The sequence below is a fragment of the Dysidea avara genome, chromosome 3, assembly GCF_963678975.1.
Source record: "Dysidea avara chromosome 3, odDysAvar1.4, whole genome shotgun sequence".
Lineage (NCBI taxonomy): Eukaryota > Metazoa > Porifera > Demospongiae > Dictyoceratida > Dysideidae > Dysidea > Dysidea avara.
In genome coordinates this window covers 35,655,357-35,673,057 of record NC_089274.1, presented here as the reverse complement: position 1 = coordinate 35,673,057, position 17,701 = coordinate 35,655,357, and the positions used below count along the sequence as shown (strand labels likewise).

The 17,701-nt window shown below is 37.4% G+C and overlaps 4 protein-coding genes across 5 annotated transcripts in view; 2 read left to right on the top strand and 2 right to left on the bottom strand.

Moving 5' to 3' along the window:
- Window positions 1–17,701, top strand: part of LOC136250836 (uncharacterized) — a 118,318-nt gene that overhangs the window by 400 nt on the left and 100,217 nt on the right. The window lies entirely within an intron of this gene.
- On the top strand, window positions 164–1,953 carry LOC136250843 (ATP-dependent DNA helicase RecQ-like). 2 transcript variants are annotated; one of them, XM_066043169.1, is made up of 3 exons: window positions 173–643; window positions 716–998; window positions 1,047–1,953. In XM_066043169.1, the coding sequence occupies exons 1-3, from the start codon at window positions 454–456 to the stop codon at window positions 1,861–1,863; spliced, it is 1,290 nt and encodes a 429-aa protein (XP_065899241.1). In that variant the 5' UTR covers window positions 173–453; the 3' UTR covers window positions 1,864–1,953. The 2 variants fall into 2 exon arrangements, with proteins under 2 accessions (XP_065899240.1, XP_065899241.1); XM_066043168.1 differs by having other exon boundaries at window positions 164–998.
- Window positions 1,813–5,453, bottom strand: LOC136250838 (uncharacterized). The gene is made up of 7 exons (XM_066043163.1): window positions 5,169–5,453; window positions 4,677–5,117; window positions 4,501–4,632; window positions 3,649–4,430; window positions 3,499–3,601; window positions 3,141–3,443; window positions 1,813–2,927 (listed from the first exon to the last, which is right to left on the bottom strand). Exons 1-7 carry the CDS (start codon window positions 5,442–5,444, stop codon window positions 2,025–2,027), a joined length of 2,940 nt encoding a protein of 979 aa, XP_065899235.1. The 5' UTR covers window positions 5,445–5,453; the 3' UTR covers window positions 1,813–2,024.
- Window positions 7,947–10,714, bottom strand: LOC136251612 (uncharacterized). Its single transcript, XM_066044071.1, has 5 exons — window positions 10,403–10,714; window positions 9,723–9,831; window positions 8,721–8,949; window positions 8,075–8,352; window positions 7,947–7,973 (listed from the first exon to the last, which is right to left on the bottom strand). The coding sequence occupies exons 1-5, from the start codon at window positions 10,642–10,644 to the stop codon at window positions 7,947–7,949; spliced, it is 885 nt and encodes a 294-aa protein (XP_065900143.1). The 5' UTR covers window positions 10,645–10,714.

Genomic DNA, 17,701 nt, shown 5'->3' with positions numbered 1-17,701 from the left:
TTGATTGTACTTTAGTTTTGGTGTATCCTTGCATGCCTAGCTGAGACTGCTTGTTGCTGGGGATCAAGTCACCACTGTGTCTGGGATTTTTTTCACGTTTTAGTTAGGCCATACCTATTTGATCTTGTGTTGCGCGGGCAAAATGATTTTAAATTGGCAGTTGCTATTCGCACGGTCACGTAGTCTCGTCCTCGCAGACCCTTCTCTCCGGGGTGGCGCTTATCGATTAGAGATTATAAGCGCCCCCTTCGAGAGGGTCTGGTGAAATGCCCATACCTTTTTTCTCCAGAGAATCGCCAACTTTGGCGAGTGCTAATTGGTCCGTAATGGTTTCACAGGAGGCGTTGATAATGGAGTGGTATATCGTAGCCACAAAACTATCGTTTTTGGCGGGAGTTTTTTGTCGACCTCGTGTCAGGAGTACTGGGAGTATATACGAAGCAGAAGGACGAGATGGACACCTCTTGTATACTACAAGCCTTATCTGATGTGTCTTCTGAATTAAATATTCAGTTAAAGGATCAACAAGTAGAAGCGATTTTAAAGTTTTGTCAAGGCCATGATGTATTTGTGTCGTTGCCAACTGGCTTTGGCAAATCGATGATTTATGGCTTATTGCCACTACTGTTTGATAAGATGAGAGGTAAGTCGACCTGCTTTATGATTGCCATGTTTTTAAACTTCATAATCATGTTTTTAAACTTCATAATAACAGCTCAACCAGGAAGCATTGTTGTTTGTGTGAGCCCATTGATAGCAATCATGAAAGAACAAGCAGCAAGATTCAGTGCTTTAGGAATATCTGCTGAGTTTGTAGGCGAGGATCAAACTGATCCTAGAGTGAAGTCAAGGGTTTTGAGAGGAAATGTACAACTGTTATTTATAAGCCCTGAGAATTTGTTGTGCAATTGGGTATATCGGAACATGCTTCTAACAGATCAGTACAAGAAGTCACTCGTTTGCGTTGCTGTTGATGAGGCACACTGTGTCAAGACTTGGTAAACTAAAAGTACCGTAGTGTTGCTAACTGTTATTTTTTTGTACAGGGGAGATAAATTCCGTACTGCATTTGCTCAAATAGGAGAAGTAAGATGTCTCATACCCAGCAGTGTCAATGTTATGGCACTCACAGCCACTTCTACCATTGAAACATTTCAAGTTGTTTTACAGCGACTGTCTCTGTTTAACCCAGTAACTGTTGCCGTGTCACCAAACAGAGGAAACATAAAGTTACTAGTGCAGCCGTCTAAATCATTAAAGGAGTTTGGCGCAACCATTGTCCAGGAGCTTAAAGCCAAGAGAAAAAGATATCCCAAAACTGTGATTTTCACCCGCAGCTACCTAGATTGCACTAACCTGTTTTTGACTATGGCATGTTCCTTGCGGAAGGATATAACTTTTCCTGCAGGATATCCTAACCTGTTGAAGTATCGTTTGATAACCATGTATACACGTGCTACTACTGACGAGATGAAGAGCAAGATTATGGCCTCTTTTACACAAGAAAGCAGCACTCTTCGTATAGTCATTGCCACAACATCCTTTAGTATGGGTATAGACATTCCAGACATCCGTCAGATCATTCACTGGGGCCCTCCAACTGATATAGAACAATACGTTCAAGAAATTGGACGTGCAGGCCGAGATGGAAAGGAATCTTTGGCTATACTTATGTTTGAAAAAGCCAATAGATTTACTAAACAAGCCATGAGGATATATGCTGAGTGCAAAACAGAATGCCGACGTAAAAACCTATTTGGAAATTTTATTCAATACATTCATAACACAGACCCACATTGTAAATGCTGTGACATATGTGACATGATTTGTGATTGTACAATTTGTACTTCAATCTCATTTTGATTTTTGAATTGTAAAAATTACAATTTGTAAGCACCATACTTATTCATTACAACCATATAATAATACAACTCATAATATTATTACAAATGCTGTGGTGTGTGAAAGTGTGATTGCACAATTTGTAAAATGCCTTCAACGTGTATGATTTGTGAATTACAAAATTACATTTTGTAAGTACCATACTTTTCAATTATCCAAGCCTTGATTTCTTTCTTGGAATACTGCTGCAATACACTTTTAATATGTTTATATGCAGCTGGTTTTCTACCCAAACTTGCAAAAACTCTTCGTTCTTGAAGTTGTTCAACCATTTTAGCACACTCTTTGTGAAACGCTGGCCTTGTGTGTCGTCCTGATTCTTGATATAATCCTGTCTGTGATGTTATATTGCCGCAGACTTGATGAACAATGCCTACAGATTGTGCAGCACGACGGAGAGCCTTTGGTGTAACATTAGAATGCAGTCCTCTGATCATTCCCTTTAGGCGGTGATTTAAGTGTTCTAAATGTAAGTCACACGATACATTACATCCACGGTATCCTTTTGTATTAATACATCTCGACCACTTCAATTGTGCCGCTTGTCTTTCAGAGAATAAGCAGTGATACTGAGTCAAAAGAATGACAACTTCTTTGCAATAGTTGAAGCATCTTCCAGCCTTAAAGACATTTAAAATAAACTTGTAGTATGTCAATATTCTGTCACCATCGCCTTCTCGTATTGCGTCATCAAATCCATGCCATAGAAGCACAAGATTCAGCACTTGCAAAGCATACAAAAATACTTTATCAGTTTTCCTCACTTTAACGTCTGGGTCAAAGGTAACAAACTGTAGTACAATTTCTTTAGCCAGATTCTCTACAGAATCGTATGGAGTTGCTGATAAAATTTCCTTAGCTGCAGCTACCACATGTGCATGTAGAATCATCAAGAAGAAATCTTCACATCCTTTCATACATTTTTCAGGGTCTACTTTCGCTGCAAAATTTACAAGAACTTTCAGTTGTGGCAAACTTCCCTTCTGCCGAAGCAGAGACGAATGAAAGAGTTTCCGATAAATAACCTATAGAAAAATAGAAAAATATCACCATGCAATATACACCTGTATACAGTATGCAGTGAACAACGGAACCTCTGATGCGAGAATAACCCACAAAGTTGTTGTGCTTTTTGCCCTTAAAGTAAAAAGATAACTTTCCAAAATGTGGTCTCCTTTACAAGAGGGTGATTTAATTAGAGAGAGGTTCCATTGTGTTTTGGATGACAAATAACATACTTTACACAGACATAATTTGGCATGCCAGTCTTCTGAAACTGGTACAAGACCATAAAGACGAGATGTCTTTGTGTCCATGTCACAACGGGCAGCAGCACTTCCCCGACAGCGAGCAGCAGTAACCTGATCACCGCCCACTAACAGTTGATGAAATGTTTCACCTAGGATTTCCTCATTTTCTTCCTCAGGTAATAAAAAATGAGTAACTGTGGTCTTTCCAGGTACTAAGGTGTGAAGTTTATCCATAATGTGGCACATTTCATCCACCCTATTCTCATTCTTGTCTATTATACCTAAGGGTACCTGTGCGATGATAAATATCACATGTGAAGTTTGTTACAAAAAATCTGCGACCTACCACATTGGACTTGGATGACATTTCTTTCTCATATTTGCATTTAATGTGAGACTGAACATCCTTTGCTTGAGAAGAGAACTGTGGAAGATGACGAACTAGAATTCTGTTAAAGAAATCATATAAATAATAATAAAACCAAAAATATTCTACCTGGAAATCAGAGTAACAGCATCACTTTGTAACTGAGCAATATCTTCCTGGTTTATGAGAAGTTTTTCAGCATCAACTTCCATATTAGGAGTAGCATCTGAGAACGATGACAAATTTACCCGGTCGAGTGCGGCATAATAATGAAAACAGTGAAGTGACTGGGTACTCTTGTCTGATCTGCTAAAAGAGGGTCGAACATTTTTATCTATATTGTCACCCACAAGTTTGAATCCATGCCATTTTGGGAGTGTAGAAGATGTCTGTTGAACACTCTCCGGTTCAATATTTCCTACATGACTTGCATTAGTTGAACTGGTAGGGGCAGTACTGGTAACAACACTATCTTCATTACTAATAGGGTTCATGGGTGAACCAGTGTGACTTTCCATGGCAGATAAATGACTTTCAACGGCTGGAAAGGAAGACATATCGTGCAAACTATCATTTCCAGCACTGGCAATATCTTCTTCACAAGTGGGTGGAAAACTAAAATCATACTCACTATCTGTGTCAGATCCATTATCATTGTTACTTTCTTCATCCTCATCATTACAATACATAGTCCAAGAACTAGATGCTTCATCCACATCGTCACCTGCATCTACATCATCAACTGTGTCTACATCATCAACTGCATCCACATCATCAACTGCGTCTAAATCATCATCATGCTCAGCTAACTCATTTTCTTGTGACACCCATCCTAAAACACTCATTATAGCAGAGCCCAATCCACTGTTATTGTCATAGTCCAAATCATCTGGGTTTACTTCAAAATCATCCTAATATATATATATATATATATATATTCAAAATTTGTAATGATACATAATATTATACATAATATTGTACCGGAAGAAGTTGGGTTAGTTTGTCCTTCCATGTCTGAGGTGATGTATCATAATCTTCAACTAGGTCATCAATCACATTAAGGGTTGACTTGTGGCACATACACAACATGAATGGTTGCAACAATTTGTACACCTAAGGAAATATGATCAATACAACAATATAATAGAATTCTGTACCTCTTTATGAACGGCATTCCCATATAAAAACACAGAAAAGACTCTCTGAACTAATGATAGTTTATCATTTCGGCACTTAACCATCATTGCGATCCACACAGATATCAAGGCATGATTGTTTGCAGCTTTTGGGTTGATCAATTGAAGTAGCTTAACTAAAGATGGCGTGTGGTGTTTCAGATCAGCAAATACTTTATCCCATGAAAAATTCATAATATTCTTTTTATTTCCCTTGAGTATGCTATTCGTTTTGTCTGAACAAATAAAAGCAATTTCTTCCTGTATCCTTTTACCCACAGCTTTCAAAGCTTCATCTATGTGCGAATCAACAAATGATGATGCTAGAGAAGGGTAGCTCTTGTAGGCCATCTTTTTGACTGGCTCTTTTCTTGATGGTGTCATCTCTATTGTTCGTGATCCACTTTTATACTTGATGGTAACCTATAACAAAAGTAATAATGAAGGAATAGAACAAACCAATAGTATGCTTACATCAACATCCACCTCAAACGACTCATCAGCGTTGTTTGTCACACTCTCTTCTGGCTCTGATGGGTCTAAAGTGTCCGCCGCTTGAATCACTGAAGACGTTTCTGATGTGTTGTTTGCTGGCTCAAGCAATTCTGGCGATTCCTCCCTATCTACATCAGACAAAGTCCGCTTGCTTCTGTTGGATCTTTGTGACATTGATTGTTGAAGGTGTCCTTTAACTTCCTCTTGTATAACAGCAATCTCTGCCATCTTCTTATTCCAATTCTTCAGATTCATTAAACAACAATAGCACAATTTACCATTAGTTGGCAACAAAGACCGTGGTAACTCAAAAGTCTCAATAAACTTCTCTAATATTTTTCTCTTAGTGGCACAACTTCTCCCGGTGTATATCTTTTCTTTTCCCTTCCCTTTCAAGTCTGGTGAATCAAAACAGGCACGGCACAAACAACAACCACTAGGCGTAACCATCTCTCCAGTCAGTTAGGGTACTCCGGCCACGAGGTCCACAAGGCAACTGAGACAGCAACTCCCGCCAAAAACGATAGTTTTGTGGCTACGATATACCACTCCATTATCAACGCCTCCTGTGAAACTATTACGGACCAATTAGCACTCGCCAAAGTTGGCAATTCTCTGGAGAAAAAAGGTATGGGCATTTCACCAGACCCTCTCGAAGGGGGCGCTTATAATCTCTAATCGATAAGCGCCACCCCGGAGAGAAGGGTCTGCGAGGACGAGACTACAGTCACGTACGAATAGCATAGAGCTATTCGCACGGTCACGTGTGAATAGCACGGAGCTATTCGTACGTGACCGTGCAGAATCTCGCTCAGAGCTATTCGCACGGTTACTAAGAGAATGCAGATGCAGTTTGCATGTGTGTGCATATAGATCCTTTACTATGGTGTACATCTTCGGGGTGTGTATATACGTGCATTCGGGAAGTATAATGGATACGGCACCAAATGTGATCGTGCGAGTCCAAGGACACCCGTTCTCTCTGCTATGCACCACTCCCTGTACGGGTTGTGTACTTAAATAGCCATCGTTGTACGACGTGCAAGCATGTCTCTGAGTCTTAAAGACACACCTACCCAACTTGCAGTCACGCAGAAGTTCATAGCTAATCAGTTAGTCATAAGAGTTTATAAACTGATATGGTAAAACTAATACGTAGATTTACAAAATAATACACACTGTAAAGTTGCAGATTAAGTAAATCAATAGGAGTCAGTCTGAGTCAAAAACATCACCAAATGCATCCTCGCATCCCTTATAGTCACAAAACCACATTTCTCTAATAGTATTCATTCTCTTTGCCTCTTTCAAAGTGATGCCAACACAAGAGTAGTGGTATAAATTGTCACAAATGTAGCACTTAATCATTGTTGTAGCTTCCTCAGCAGGTGGATGTTTTACATGTTCTATTGCACGTGGTAGCCTGCAGCAACAGTACACATTAAGCTGTTTGACTAACGGCTTTTTCTTTGCAGTGACTGTTGATGGAAATGGTGACAATTGACCATTCTCTAGACAACTTATAAGATGATTACGTAATTCTACAATCCCAGCATACTGACAAGATGCTGGGTCTTTTCCATGACACAAATCAGTTAAAAAGGCGATTGCATATACACCACAATCAGTACTATTTCGTTGCACTTGTACCGTTTCTAAGTTTAACTCTATAGTGGACGTTTTGCATTGAGCGATGGAAGCAATCTGCTTTAATGTATTGTAACTTGGCTCCAAAAAAACACTATCATATACGTCCACTTCATGGTCTGAATTCATTTTAATTGTAATCCAGTGGTCTTCACCCGTGTGTAAAATTTGAAAATAGGCGAATCCTGCAAATCCTGCCAACCAGTCAAACTTTGGAAATGATAGTTTTAGACCCAGTAAAGGTGTGGACAAGCCCTGGAAATCTTTGAATTTATCATACAGTAGCTGATTGATGGCATTAATGTGATCATCTCCAAGCTTCTCACCAGCTTTAATTTCATGAAACAAATGTTTAAATCTTTGAACCACATCATGTCTATAAGAAGGGCCCTGGAGCATTTTTCTTTTCCGTCGCCTAGTCTGCTTTGTTGAATTCCCTTTGTGTTGCCCATTTTGTGATACTGATGTAACATCCTACAGTAAACAAAGAAAAACATCATTATATACAAGCCCAATTTAACATATACAAGGCTACTATTATGCCAAATGCAGAATTTTACCTTAATTCCATTACTTTCATTGTTTCTCAATACATCAGTAGAACAAGTAGCATAGCATAACCGACAAAACCACTCTGCTTTTTTTGGGGCAACATTTAAGCCAGAACATTTAATATGGTACCACACCAGGCAAGATTCACATACAATTGATGGTGTCAATGATATGTCTTTGTGACAAACTCCACATTTCCACTGAGGATTCTTCTCTAACTCAGCTATCATGTCTGCTACCTTTACCCAAGCTGCTTTAGTAAAAAATTGCTGAACTGACACCCAGTTGACATTTTCATCAAGCAGACTTAGAGAAAGTTGAGCATCGCTAATAATTTCTTTTTGTCCTATCTTTTCACCTGAAAGAGCTTTCTTTACCAGTTCATCAGATAACATCCAGCTAAGTATTTGTTTATCCCATTCCAGACAAGGTTTCTTTAAAAATTTTATTGGTTTCATGGTGCACTTTTTCTTTCTTGGCAATCCTATTACTGTTAAATCTAGTTTAGAGATGACCTCTAAAACTGTGATTTTTTGAGCAGCACTTAAGTTCAATTTTTCAGTGGTGATCTCCCAACGAAACGTTCTTAGTGTATGAAATAAACATATCATCAAAGCTGCACTTGGGATCTTTTCTGTAATAACGTCTCTTTCTGTCATGTCTTTGTCAGCCATTATGCACCTCACCTTAGAAGTATCACAGTGCTTAACAAAACTATCCATCATACGGCTGATTGTAACCTTGTCCTCATTAACTACCAGCCATAGTGCTACCACTTCACTTTCTCCATTGCCATCAACAACCATGATAATGTACAATGGCATATTCAGATTATTCAGTTTATAAGTTGCATCAATCAAAATCAGCTCCGGAAACTGTTCATATGTGTTTTGCCAAGACTTAGTTTGGAAAAATATACTTGCAAGAACATTATTATCATCCTTGGACACTTCAACAATAGCACCTACACAGATATTGAAAGTACATGTATAGTGATATGTACATTATGTACATATGCGTACCTACATACATACATAAAAGGGCTATAACTTAAATACTAGAAAACAGCACATCGTCGCAACACTTCAACTATGTATGCAGTTCAATTATCTGGTTTTATTTTGTGGATCAATTATTAAACCAGGTGTGTGCCAACAGCCAACCACAAAGGTTGACTGTGGACATGTACCTACTTTTCTAAGTTCTTTTTGAAAACGAATGTATGCATTAGAGATGCATTAGACAGGTGACTTTTGATACAGACCACAAATGTATGGGAAACACTGGCTTTTATGCAAAAGGTTGTTACTTTATGATCCCTGTAATTCTTACCATCAATTTTTCTTATTTCATCAACAAGTGTGTTAACACTAACAACTGATTTGTCCTTTATCCTGTCACTTATATTTTGCAAGTCCTTCAGAGTAACAACTTTGCCAGCCTTTTCAACGATATATTGCTGAACCATTTTTTTGTTTCCTTTAACACTTAACATGTTCTCTGTCTCTTCAAGCAGTTGTCCCTCCATTCTCCGTTGCTTAGGGTAGTGTCTAAATGTGTTCTAAAAGCAAAATTATAGTTAAAGCAGCATAACAAATACGTACAATGTAGAAAATATAACCCAGACTAATATAGTGCTATGCAATGCTGGATGTTTATATAAGTACGCTGTGTATAGTTGATAAATAACATGAGTAGTGGGTGCTTAAAAACTAACACCCATTTGTTCAGACACATGCAAAGCCATCTTCAATATATAGTATATAGCACACGCTTGATAATAAAATGTATTCTGGTATTGGAAATTGATTCGATAATAATTCACTCTTCTTTGTGTTAGGCCCACAACCACATCTAAAAATGAGATTAGATCTTGGCAAATATCTCTAAAATTGCATCTGCTAAATCTGTACCATACACCTGAAGATATCCTAGTGGACATTCAATCTTTATTTTAAGCTATACCCATGACTTAAAATACTATTATGCTATCATTATGACACATGATGTATGCATTATTTGTATTACACTAACAATAGTATGCCAACAGGCACTAAAGTGATATCTAACAGTAAAATATCAAACCCATAGTCCTAGCTGTTGTTGATTTACATTAATCTGAACGAACTGTCAAACATTAGAAAATTCTATAGCAAATCTTGGAAATATTTTGGTTGCTCTTAAGACACTTTTAAGGTTTGATTCTGTCTAATCAAAACAAGGGGTGCTATGAAAATGTTGTTAAGCTACTTTACATATTTGCGAAAAAGTATAAACCTTAATATAGGTAACTTTCTACAAATACGACGCAGTATAAGTGTTACATGACATTACCTCACTAATTTCATGATTGTGTTCATTGACCACTGACCGCACAGCTAATACTTGGCCATCACGACTGCAACTCAGTTTTAAAGAGAATGGGCACTCCCTCTGAAAAGTCCTATAAAAGAAATGCATATAGATTTCACTGTCTGGACTAGACTCCTGCAAGCAAAAGCAATTGCAGTTAATCAAAAACACTATTATTATCATGACATTTTGTAAATGAGGTGACTGTTCCATTAGGGTACAAAGAACCCTAGGTTAATTATCTAAATTTTGAACACAAATGTTTTCAGACAAAGTGTATTTTTGCAGCCTATACATGTACATTTACAGTAAAATACTCTAATAGAACAGTCATGGGCATTCCAGAGTAGATAAACAAGAGTATACTGTATTTTGATTTCTGGAAATCTTTGAAGCCATTAGGACTACTGCTTAGACCCCTTATTTAGTTATTGAACTGTGGTTTAAAAGCATTCCACCATGCACCAAAAGATGTTGAGGGGTGTGTAACTTTTGAGAAATTATGACAATGTTCAGAATTCAATTCAAACATTGGAAGTTTTCTCTGATACCTGACAAGCAAGAGTCAGTGATTCTGGCACAAGGATTCACTGGGAATTAATTGTCAAATCACAGTGTCTCTGAGGACAATTGAGACATGGCAGTAAAACAAACACACTTACCATTGATTCGGCCGTTCACCCTTAGATGCAGTCTTGAACTTTTTCCCTCCTTGTGAGCAAACAAAATCTATTTCTGTATACCTTAGATTTTCATTGTACACCTTCGATGGTGCACGTCTCACTGCTGAGTCGATTGTTCTAGATCGCTGAACGTTCAATTGGACAAATTCAGTTCTTTCAAACACAGAAACTTTGTCTTTAAGGTCATTGTAACTAGCGAACTCGTCTCCTACACAAAACATCTGGCATCTGACAAAAAAGATCCAGAAAGAAACGTGAAAAAACCTGCTCAAAGCCAGGTGTAGTTTTCGAATTAAATAAACCGTATACTATCCGTAAAATAATAATATCACGTGACTGCCGTGCGAATAGCACGGAGCTATTAGTACGTGACCGTGTGAATAGCCACTCCGTTTTAAATTTGGGTAGGTAGGTCGGTTTGAAAATGAAAATGATAAAAATTCTAAACACAAGCATGCAAAATGCAAATAATGAATGTAGCTATAATAGTACATACACAGTTAAAAATCTAGGTTTCATATTCTTCTAGTAGCATTAGATTTAAACATAGATCTCCAATAAAGCTTTCCCATCGTATTCTACAATTTTAGAGCATTGGGCGATCTTCAATGGTCCCTTTTGGACTATATCACGAAGGTGTTGTCTTTAATTAAGAACACGTGATCCACACACGTGATTTTCAAAATTATTTCATTTGAAGAAAAATCAGTCGGTCGGGCCCGCGCAACATAAGATCAAATAGGTATGGTCTTACTTGTTTCTGACTCCCTGTATTCACAAGCTTTAAACCTTCTCACAGGTAGTGGGATAACATTCACATTTGTTCATGTGCTTGTACATGTAGATAATTATCAAAATTAATTATGATCGTGTCATCATTATCAAGCATATATAGTCAAATCTGTGTGTACACCCCCAGTGCCTAACTGGTAAAGTAGATAATAACAATAACATCAAACATTTTACGGTGGTCAAAATTAAAATTTCCTTAATTGTGACATAGATCTTTTACACCCCCAGCAGGATGGGAATCTTAACATACTTACTATACTTTGTGCTCAGACCCTCCGCACTGTTTATTAATAGGTGTTGACCAAATGGAGAAAAGTGAATCCCCTTGTGTTGTATACTGTGAATAGGGCAAAAAGGTGATTGTGGAGGCAAATAGCAGTGACAAAACTGTTACTGAAACTTTGGCTAGCTGTAAGCCTTGAAACATTCATTGTATGAACGTCAAATTCAGTCCGTAAATATAACTTGGGTCAAGCAATTTAACCAACAAAGTCATTAGTAAATTTATCCTTGACAATGTGTGTTTTGAGTCCTACCCTTGAACGGTGCTACAAACTTTGGCTAGCTTCATCCTCCTGAAATAACATCTCTTTAGTTTACAATTAAAATTTGTTTTGCGTACTTACCAAACCTTCATTAACCGCATAATAGTATAATGGCACGATGTAAAAATCGTGCACTTTTTCATAAAAGCATGAAACTTACCACATAAGTAGTACTCTTCATGACATGAAGTTTGATGTAGTGCCATCGTAGATTTGACCTTTGGTGATTTTTACAGCCGTTTTTGCCCAGAAATTTGATCATTTTTGTCTGTATCTCCCTGTATATTGGTCTTTTTGAATGAAACAACTTAGTTTTTATTTGAAGTTAACAGGTGATATTTATTCCAAAGTTATGATCATTTATATTAACCATGAATTTTGAGATAATTTACCTCCCCCTGGGTAATTTACACCCCTAGGGTAGGTAAACTCAGAGAATTTTAGAGATGATAAAAACAATCATAACTCAAATAAAACCAAGTTGACAAGACCTTTACTTTGGTACCATGCTTTAGCATGCCAATAACTGCCTCAGGGGTAAAGACAGAAATGATCAAATTACTGGGCAAAAAAATTGCCACAAAGGTCAAATCTGCGATGGCATTCTATCTAAAAATAAATGTCATGAGGAATACTATTTGATGTAGAAAGTTTCATGCTTTTATGAAAGTGCACAATTTGGCTAATTTTAGGGGCTACGCTGCTATACTATATATAATCCAGGAAATTGGATTTACTTAATAAATAGACATGTCTTGCACAAAGCGTTGTAACTTTTGAAACGTCCATCCTATGGCTACGCAATTTATGTCTTTCTACTTGTGATGTAACAAGGATTAAATGATACCCTAATACTAAAATTAATGGTGAGGCCAAAACTAGCTGTGAAAATAACTTTTCAGTAAGAAACCTTTAAATACCTTTATAAAATGGTCGATAACTCGATGGTGGTTGCTCCTATCACCAACTTCCGTTTAATTTGCCATTAAATTTTCTATGAGGCCATAATATGACTCACGTGAGTAAACCCACAATCAAAATTAAAACACGTGGCAAGAATTTTGAAACATGGAGATGCGACTTGCCACTGTTCATCACTTCATAACAAGTAACCCACTGTAGTTACAGTGTTCATTTAACCTCCTCCAAGTAGCCCAGTGAACAAACTTTTAATTGATGTGTAGTTGTAGGCTGTTAAGTTATCCCACCTAGTGTCGCCATGCATGCCCATATTGTGTAAACATGCATTCCCCAAAAGTTCTCTGTGGATGTAAGGGTTAATTGAAATAAAGCAAACTCATCACCCCTACTTTGCACTGAACAAAGAAATAATATGTTAAAGTTGAATTACTAATGCATTAAACCACAGATGTCTTGTAGAAAGGTGTGGATGAGGATGCGCAAGAAGGTATTGAAAACAGCTGATTCCAATCCCGAGGCGTAATGATCTATGATTATACATTAAATAAATGAAATATTTGTTTTATATCCTTTTGCAACCTCAGCTTGGGAAAAACAGGCTGATCAAAACATTTCTTGCTAATCTTTGTCACGTCAGTCGCCATTAACACATTTCAACAAGCGCTTATAATTCCTCACCGCAACAATGCACAGAGTTACGGTTTGGACTATTTGGCAGAACATCCATTGGTCTCTCTTGATAATTTGTAAGTAAACACTGTGAGTTATGCATGAAACAGTAGAGCCTATTGTTTACCACTCCTCACCACCAGTACGTATTATCAAATAGCAGTACTTCACTCAATGACCACTTTTTAACAAACGGTTTGTGCATTGCAATAAATTAATGACTAGGAAATTACCCTGTCACTTTGAGGCTTCTATGGGATATCCAACTACCGCATAACAACCTGTGATGGAAATTTTATGGAGATTGAATATGCTGTTGACGAGTCATTCAAGTTAGACTGAAACACATGGTTGCTATAGACACAGCCGTTTTGTTCATAACTTGAGGCCTGCTGGTTTAAAACTTCGTTCTCAAGGAGAACAAAGTCTCCTCTATTGAATAGTCCAAACTTTAAATATGTTCATTGTTGTGGTGAGAAAGTTATAGGTATTTGTTGAAATAATTGTAATTTTGTTTGCTTCATGCCACCGCATATTTACTAGAGCCTCTGGAGCGCTTTACCCATATAAACTACTGATTACTGAAGGAACTACTATAAATGTTGTATTGTTGGTCATTACAGCTCAGTAAGTCTTTACTAGCCTTGATCGCTTGCTTAGTTTGTTAATGTATATAATATGTAATAGGCAGCTTATGCTCCAATGCAAAATACTTGCATTTTACACTACATAAAAGCATGCTTTTGTATGCACTAATATACAACCTTTAGCTCATAAATCTCTCCAGCGCTGATATGGACTGGGTTTTAGCTACAAAAGGACTGATGAGCCTGTAAATGTACTCCCCACAGGCAAACAAATGCAAGCACCCTAGGCCTGAGTCTATTATGATTTTGAAATTGCCTATTATACTTTTGAGCAATGCTCCAAAATTTCTCTTATTATGCTCCATTATGCTCCAGATATGTTCAAGTAGTACTCCTCATTATGATTATGATGATTAAAGTACCTGGTCATGACATAAATTTTTTGATATAGTGCCATTACAGATTTGATCTTCGGTGACCTTTATGGCCATTTTTGCCCAGAAATTTGATCATTTCTGTCTCTATCTCCCTGAGGCATTGAATAACTTGTTAAAACACAGTACCAAAATAAAGATCTTGTTGACCGAAACAACTTTGCTTTAATAGATGATTTCATTCCAAAGTTATGATCATTTATATTACCCATGAGATAATTTACCTCCCCATGAGTAATTTACGCCCCAAGGGCAGGTAAACTCAAAGAATTTTGCAGCTAATAAAAGCAACTGTAACTTTAAAATGGAATTACCTATTAACTTCAAATAAAAGCCAAGAGTTGTTTCGTTCAACAAGACCTTTACTTTGGTACCATGTTTTACCATGTCAATTACTGCCTCAGGGAGATAAAAAAGACAGAAATGGTTAAATGTCTGTGCAAAGTGGCTACAAAGGTCACCAAAAGTCAAATCTGCGATGGCACTACGTATATCAAAAAATACGTGTCATGAGGAATACTATTAAAGTTTCATGCTTTTATGAAATGTGCACAATTTGGCTAATTTTGGGGGCTACGCCGCTATACTAATGTAGGTGTCAAATGGTATGTCAGTGAGTCCTCGGACAAACATGCAACCACATGTCTGATCTAGGTCAGTCGTTGGCATGGCAAGGAAATGGCTAATTACAAACTAAAATTGTGACCCACTGAGCAAAAACTGGGAATATAACAGCTAGATATCAAGAGCCAGGGTTCCACAGGATTTAGAAAACTTGAAGGCCCTGGGCTGTAGTGCTCGAACATAGCGGGGGCGCTACTAAGGGCCTTAGGGTTTTCTAAATCCTGTAGAACCCATTGGTTCTTGACATCTAACTTATTTAGACTATAACTGGTTAGAGTTGACGGCTGCTTGTTAGAGTTGACAACTGCTTGTAAAGGAGAGATGTATTGTTATTACTAGAAACAAGCCCTCTACACCTTCCTCTAATTCAGCATGGCTATTGCTACCCATTTAAAAGCCCATGCTTGCAAGTTTACTACAACTTGTTGTTGTGGCTTGTACACAAGGAATGTAGTGTTGGTTAGTACAAACAAGCCCATTACACCTCCCTCTAATTCAGTGTGACTGTTACTAGCCATTTAAATTCCCATGTATTGCCAATGTTTTTGTAATTGCCGTGTTTCATATTGCCTCAGAGTGTGGTCTCTATTAGACAGGAGTGTGGCACTACGGGATTCAGAGACCACATCTTCATCCAATCAAATTTCAGTATCAAACTTGTTGTAGTCTAATTTGCAATAAAAATGTATAGAAATAAAATGTAAAAATACACGTGCTACATAAAAAAAATTACACATGTTTTAATCACATTGGTATGCACTGAAACCTATATACCATCTGATTCGCCTTTTCATGGGGAGTAAGAAAAGCTATGTTTCGTGTTCGCACAGCCTAAGTCCCTTGAGTTATGGGATGCTAATTTACGATGTAGTAGAAATAAAGTTTACTGTCACCGTTTCATAGTTGGAATGGTCTTCTTCTTTGTCCGCACGGAGACATACAAGGGGAAAACTATACTTTATTTGATTTGCCAGTTAATGGTGAACAACCCTGCCTTCATAGCTTGTTTCAGTCATGAGTTGTGACCGATTAAACAAGCGCCTGTAATTTATTTGCCATATTGTTGCTGTACAAATTGAACTTATTCCTGTTCCATCTGTCTAACACTATATCTCCCTATTCATCACAAAAGGCTGAAACTTTGGCTGTGCACTCTCCTTTGTTGCTATAGATAACAGGGAAGCAATAAAATGGAATTCTAGGAATGTGCAAAAATGACCTTAGCAGGTCACATTTAATATTACGTAATAAACAGTCTGTGTTGATGATCAACCCTTGACAGAAGTTTCTACCCAAGAAAATCTGATGCAAAGGTTGCCATTTGATACCAAAGGCTTCTAACACTAGCTTTCAGTTGCCCACAATTTACAGAAGTGTTCATCCAACCCAGCAAGAGCTGCTGCCTAAGGAATGGTGTCAGTCTATTGCAAAGAATTGCATGAAGTTGTGTCCAACATGGCAAAGTAGGCATATTGCTGTGAGGAGGTTTAGTCAGGTGCCATTGGTTAATTCATTTCATGCTAGTATTGTGTGGGCTAATTAGTCTCCGAGACTACAGGCTTTGAACTCTTTGATGAATCTTTGTTTTTAAAATAAGCAATACACACATCACTCTAGAGGCTCTGGGAAGACACTGGGATGACTTCAGACAATCTTATTGGCTTGGAGTGTATGACATGACAAAGTTCAAATTGTGGTCCATCTAGAGCTCCCAGGAGCATGTAATTTGGTCTGGAGTTTACCATTCATAACACTTATCCAGTTTGTATCCCAGGTGTTGCCCACTCTACCACCCTTCATCTCTTTGTGAGGACTTGTGATCCAACAATAGTCATGAAAAAAACTGGTGGGAAATTGTAGAGGCTGCTTCTTGTACACTAGATGGTCTGAAAGGCAATAAATATCTCTATCTTCAGGGAAAATTTTGGTAGTGTCTAAATGTCATTTAACTGTTAATAGGAGTAGATGATTGCATGGCCATAGCTAGTGTAGTGCTGAAACGATTATTCATTTATAATTATTTGACTATTCGGTCTAATTATATGACTATTCGGTCTAATTATATGACTATTCGGTCTAATTATATGACTATTTGGTCGGCATGACACTATTTGATTCATTAGCACACTATTTGAATAATCATTATCACTTTGTACACTGTATTTAGATGGAAAAGCCAGCCTTGACACTTAAGTTTGAAGTGGTGTATTTATACATGCTGTAAAAATTCTATTTTAGAAAAGATAGAAATAGCTCTTAGGCTTTACCTTGCTCCCTAACAAAAGGTTTCAGTACTTATTCAATAGAAGTACAAGCTTAAGGAATAATCGAATATTCGGTTGTTTTGTTCATAACTCTTTGAATATTAATTGTTTCAGCACTAGTCATAGCACAACGGCACACAGTATGTACAAGGTTTAAAAGTAGGTAAATTTAGTGTGTCCCCATTACACAGTTACATATCATGGACTCCAGTGACTAGTCACCAATTCACAATATATGTACGTATGTATGCTTTAGAAAGTTGCATCACAATAATCATGTGTGCCTAACAGTGAGAGAAACATTTTTTGGGCATACCTACTTGTCAGTATATCTGCTATACAGTAGATTAGATACTGTCAAGCAGTGAATTTTAATTAAAGTATCATATTTACTACTCATTGCTGAAATGTTGTCACAAATCACCCAAATGTACAGTAACCG

What these genes read in the sequence shown, in the direction of transcription:
- LOC136250843 (XM_066043168.1), top strand. Translation starts at nt 454, where the DNA reads ATGGACACCTCTTGTATACTACAAGCCTTATCTGATGTGTCTTCTGAA. An exon ending in GCACACTGTGTCAAGACTTG is followed by an intron (nt 999 to 1,046) that starts GTAAACTAAAAG and finishes TTTTTTGTACAG; the next exon opens with GGGAGATAAATTCCGTACTG.
- LOC136250838 (XM_066043163.1), bottom strand. Translation starts at nt 5,444, where the DNA reads ATGAATCTGAAGAATTGGAATAAGAAGATGGCAGAGATTGCTGTTATA. An exon ending in CGTTTGAGGTGGATGTTGAT is followed by an intron (nt 5,118 to 5,168) that starts GTAAGCATACTA and finishes CTTTTGTTATAG; the next exon opens with GTTACCATCAAGTATAAAAG. An exon ending in GCTGTTACTCTGATTTCCAG is followed by an intron (nt 3,602 to 3,648) that starts GTAGAATATTTT and finishes TTTCTTTAACAG; the next exon opens with AATTCTAGTTCGTCATCTTC.
- LOC136251612 (XM_066044071.1), bottom strand. Translation starts at nt 10,644, where the DNA reads ATGTTTTGTGTAGGAGACGAGTTCGCTAGTTACAATGACCTTAAAGAC. An exon ending in GGTGAACGGCCGAATCAATG is followed by an intron (nt 9,832 to 10,402) that starts GTAAGTGTGTTT and finishes TTTCTTTTATAG; the next exon opens with GACTTTTCAGAGGGAGTGCC. An exon ending in ACAATCATGAAATTAGTGAG is followed by an intron (nt 8,950 to 9,722) that starts GTAATGTCATGT and finishes TTTTGCTTTTAG; the next exon opens with AACACATTTAGACACTACCC.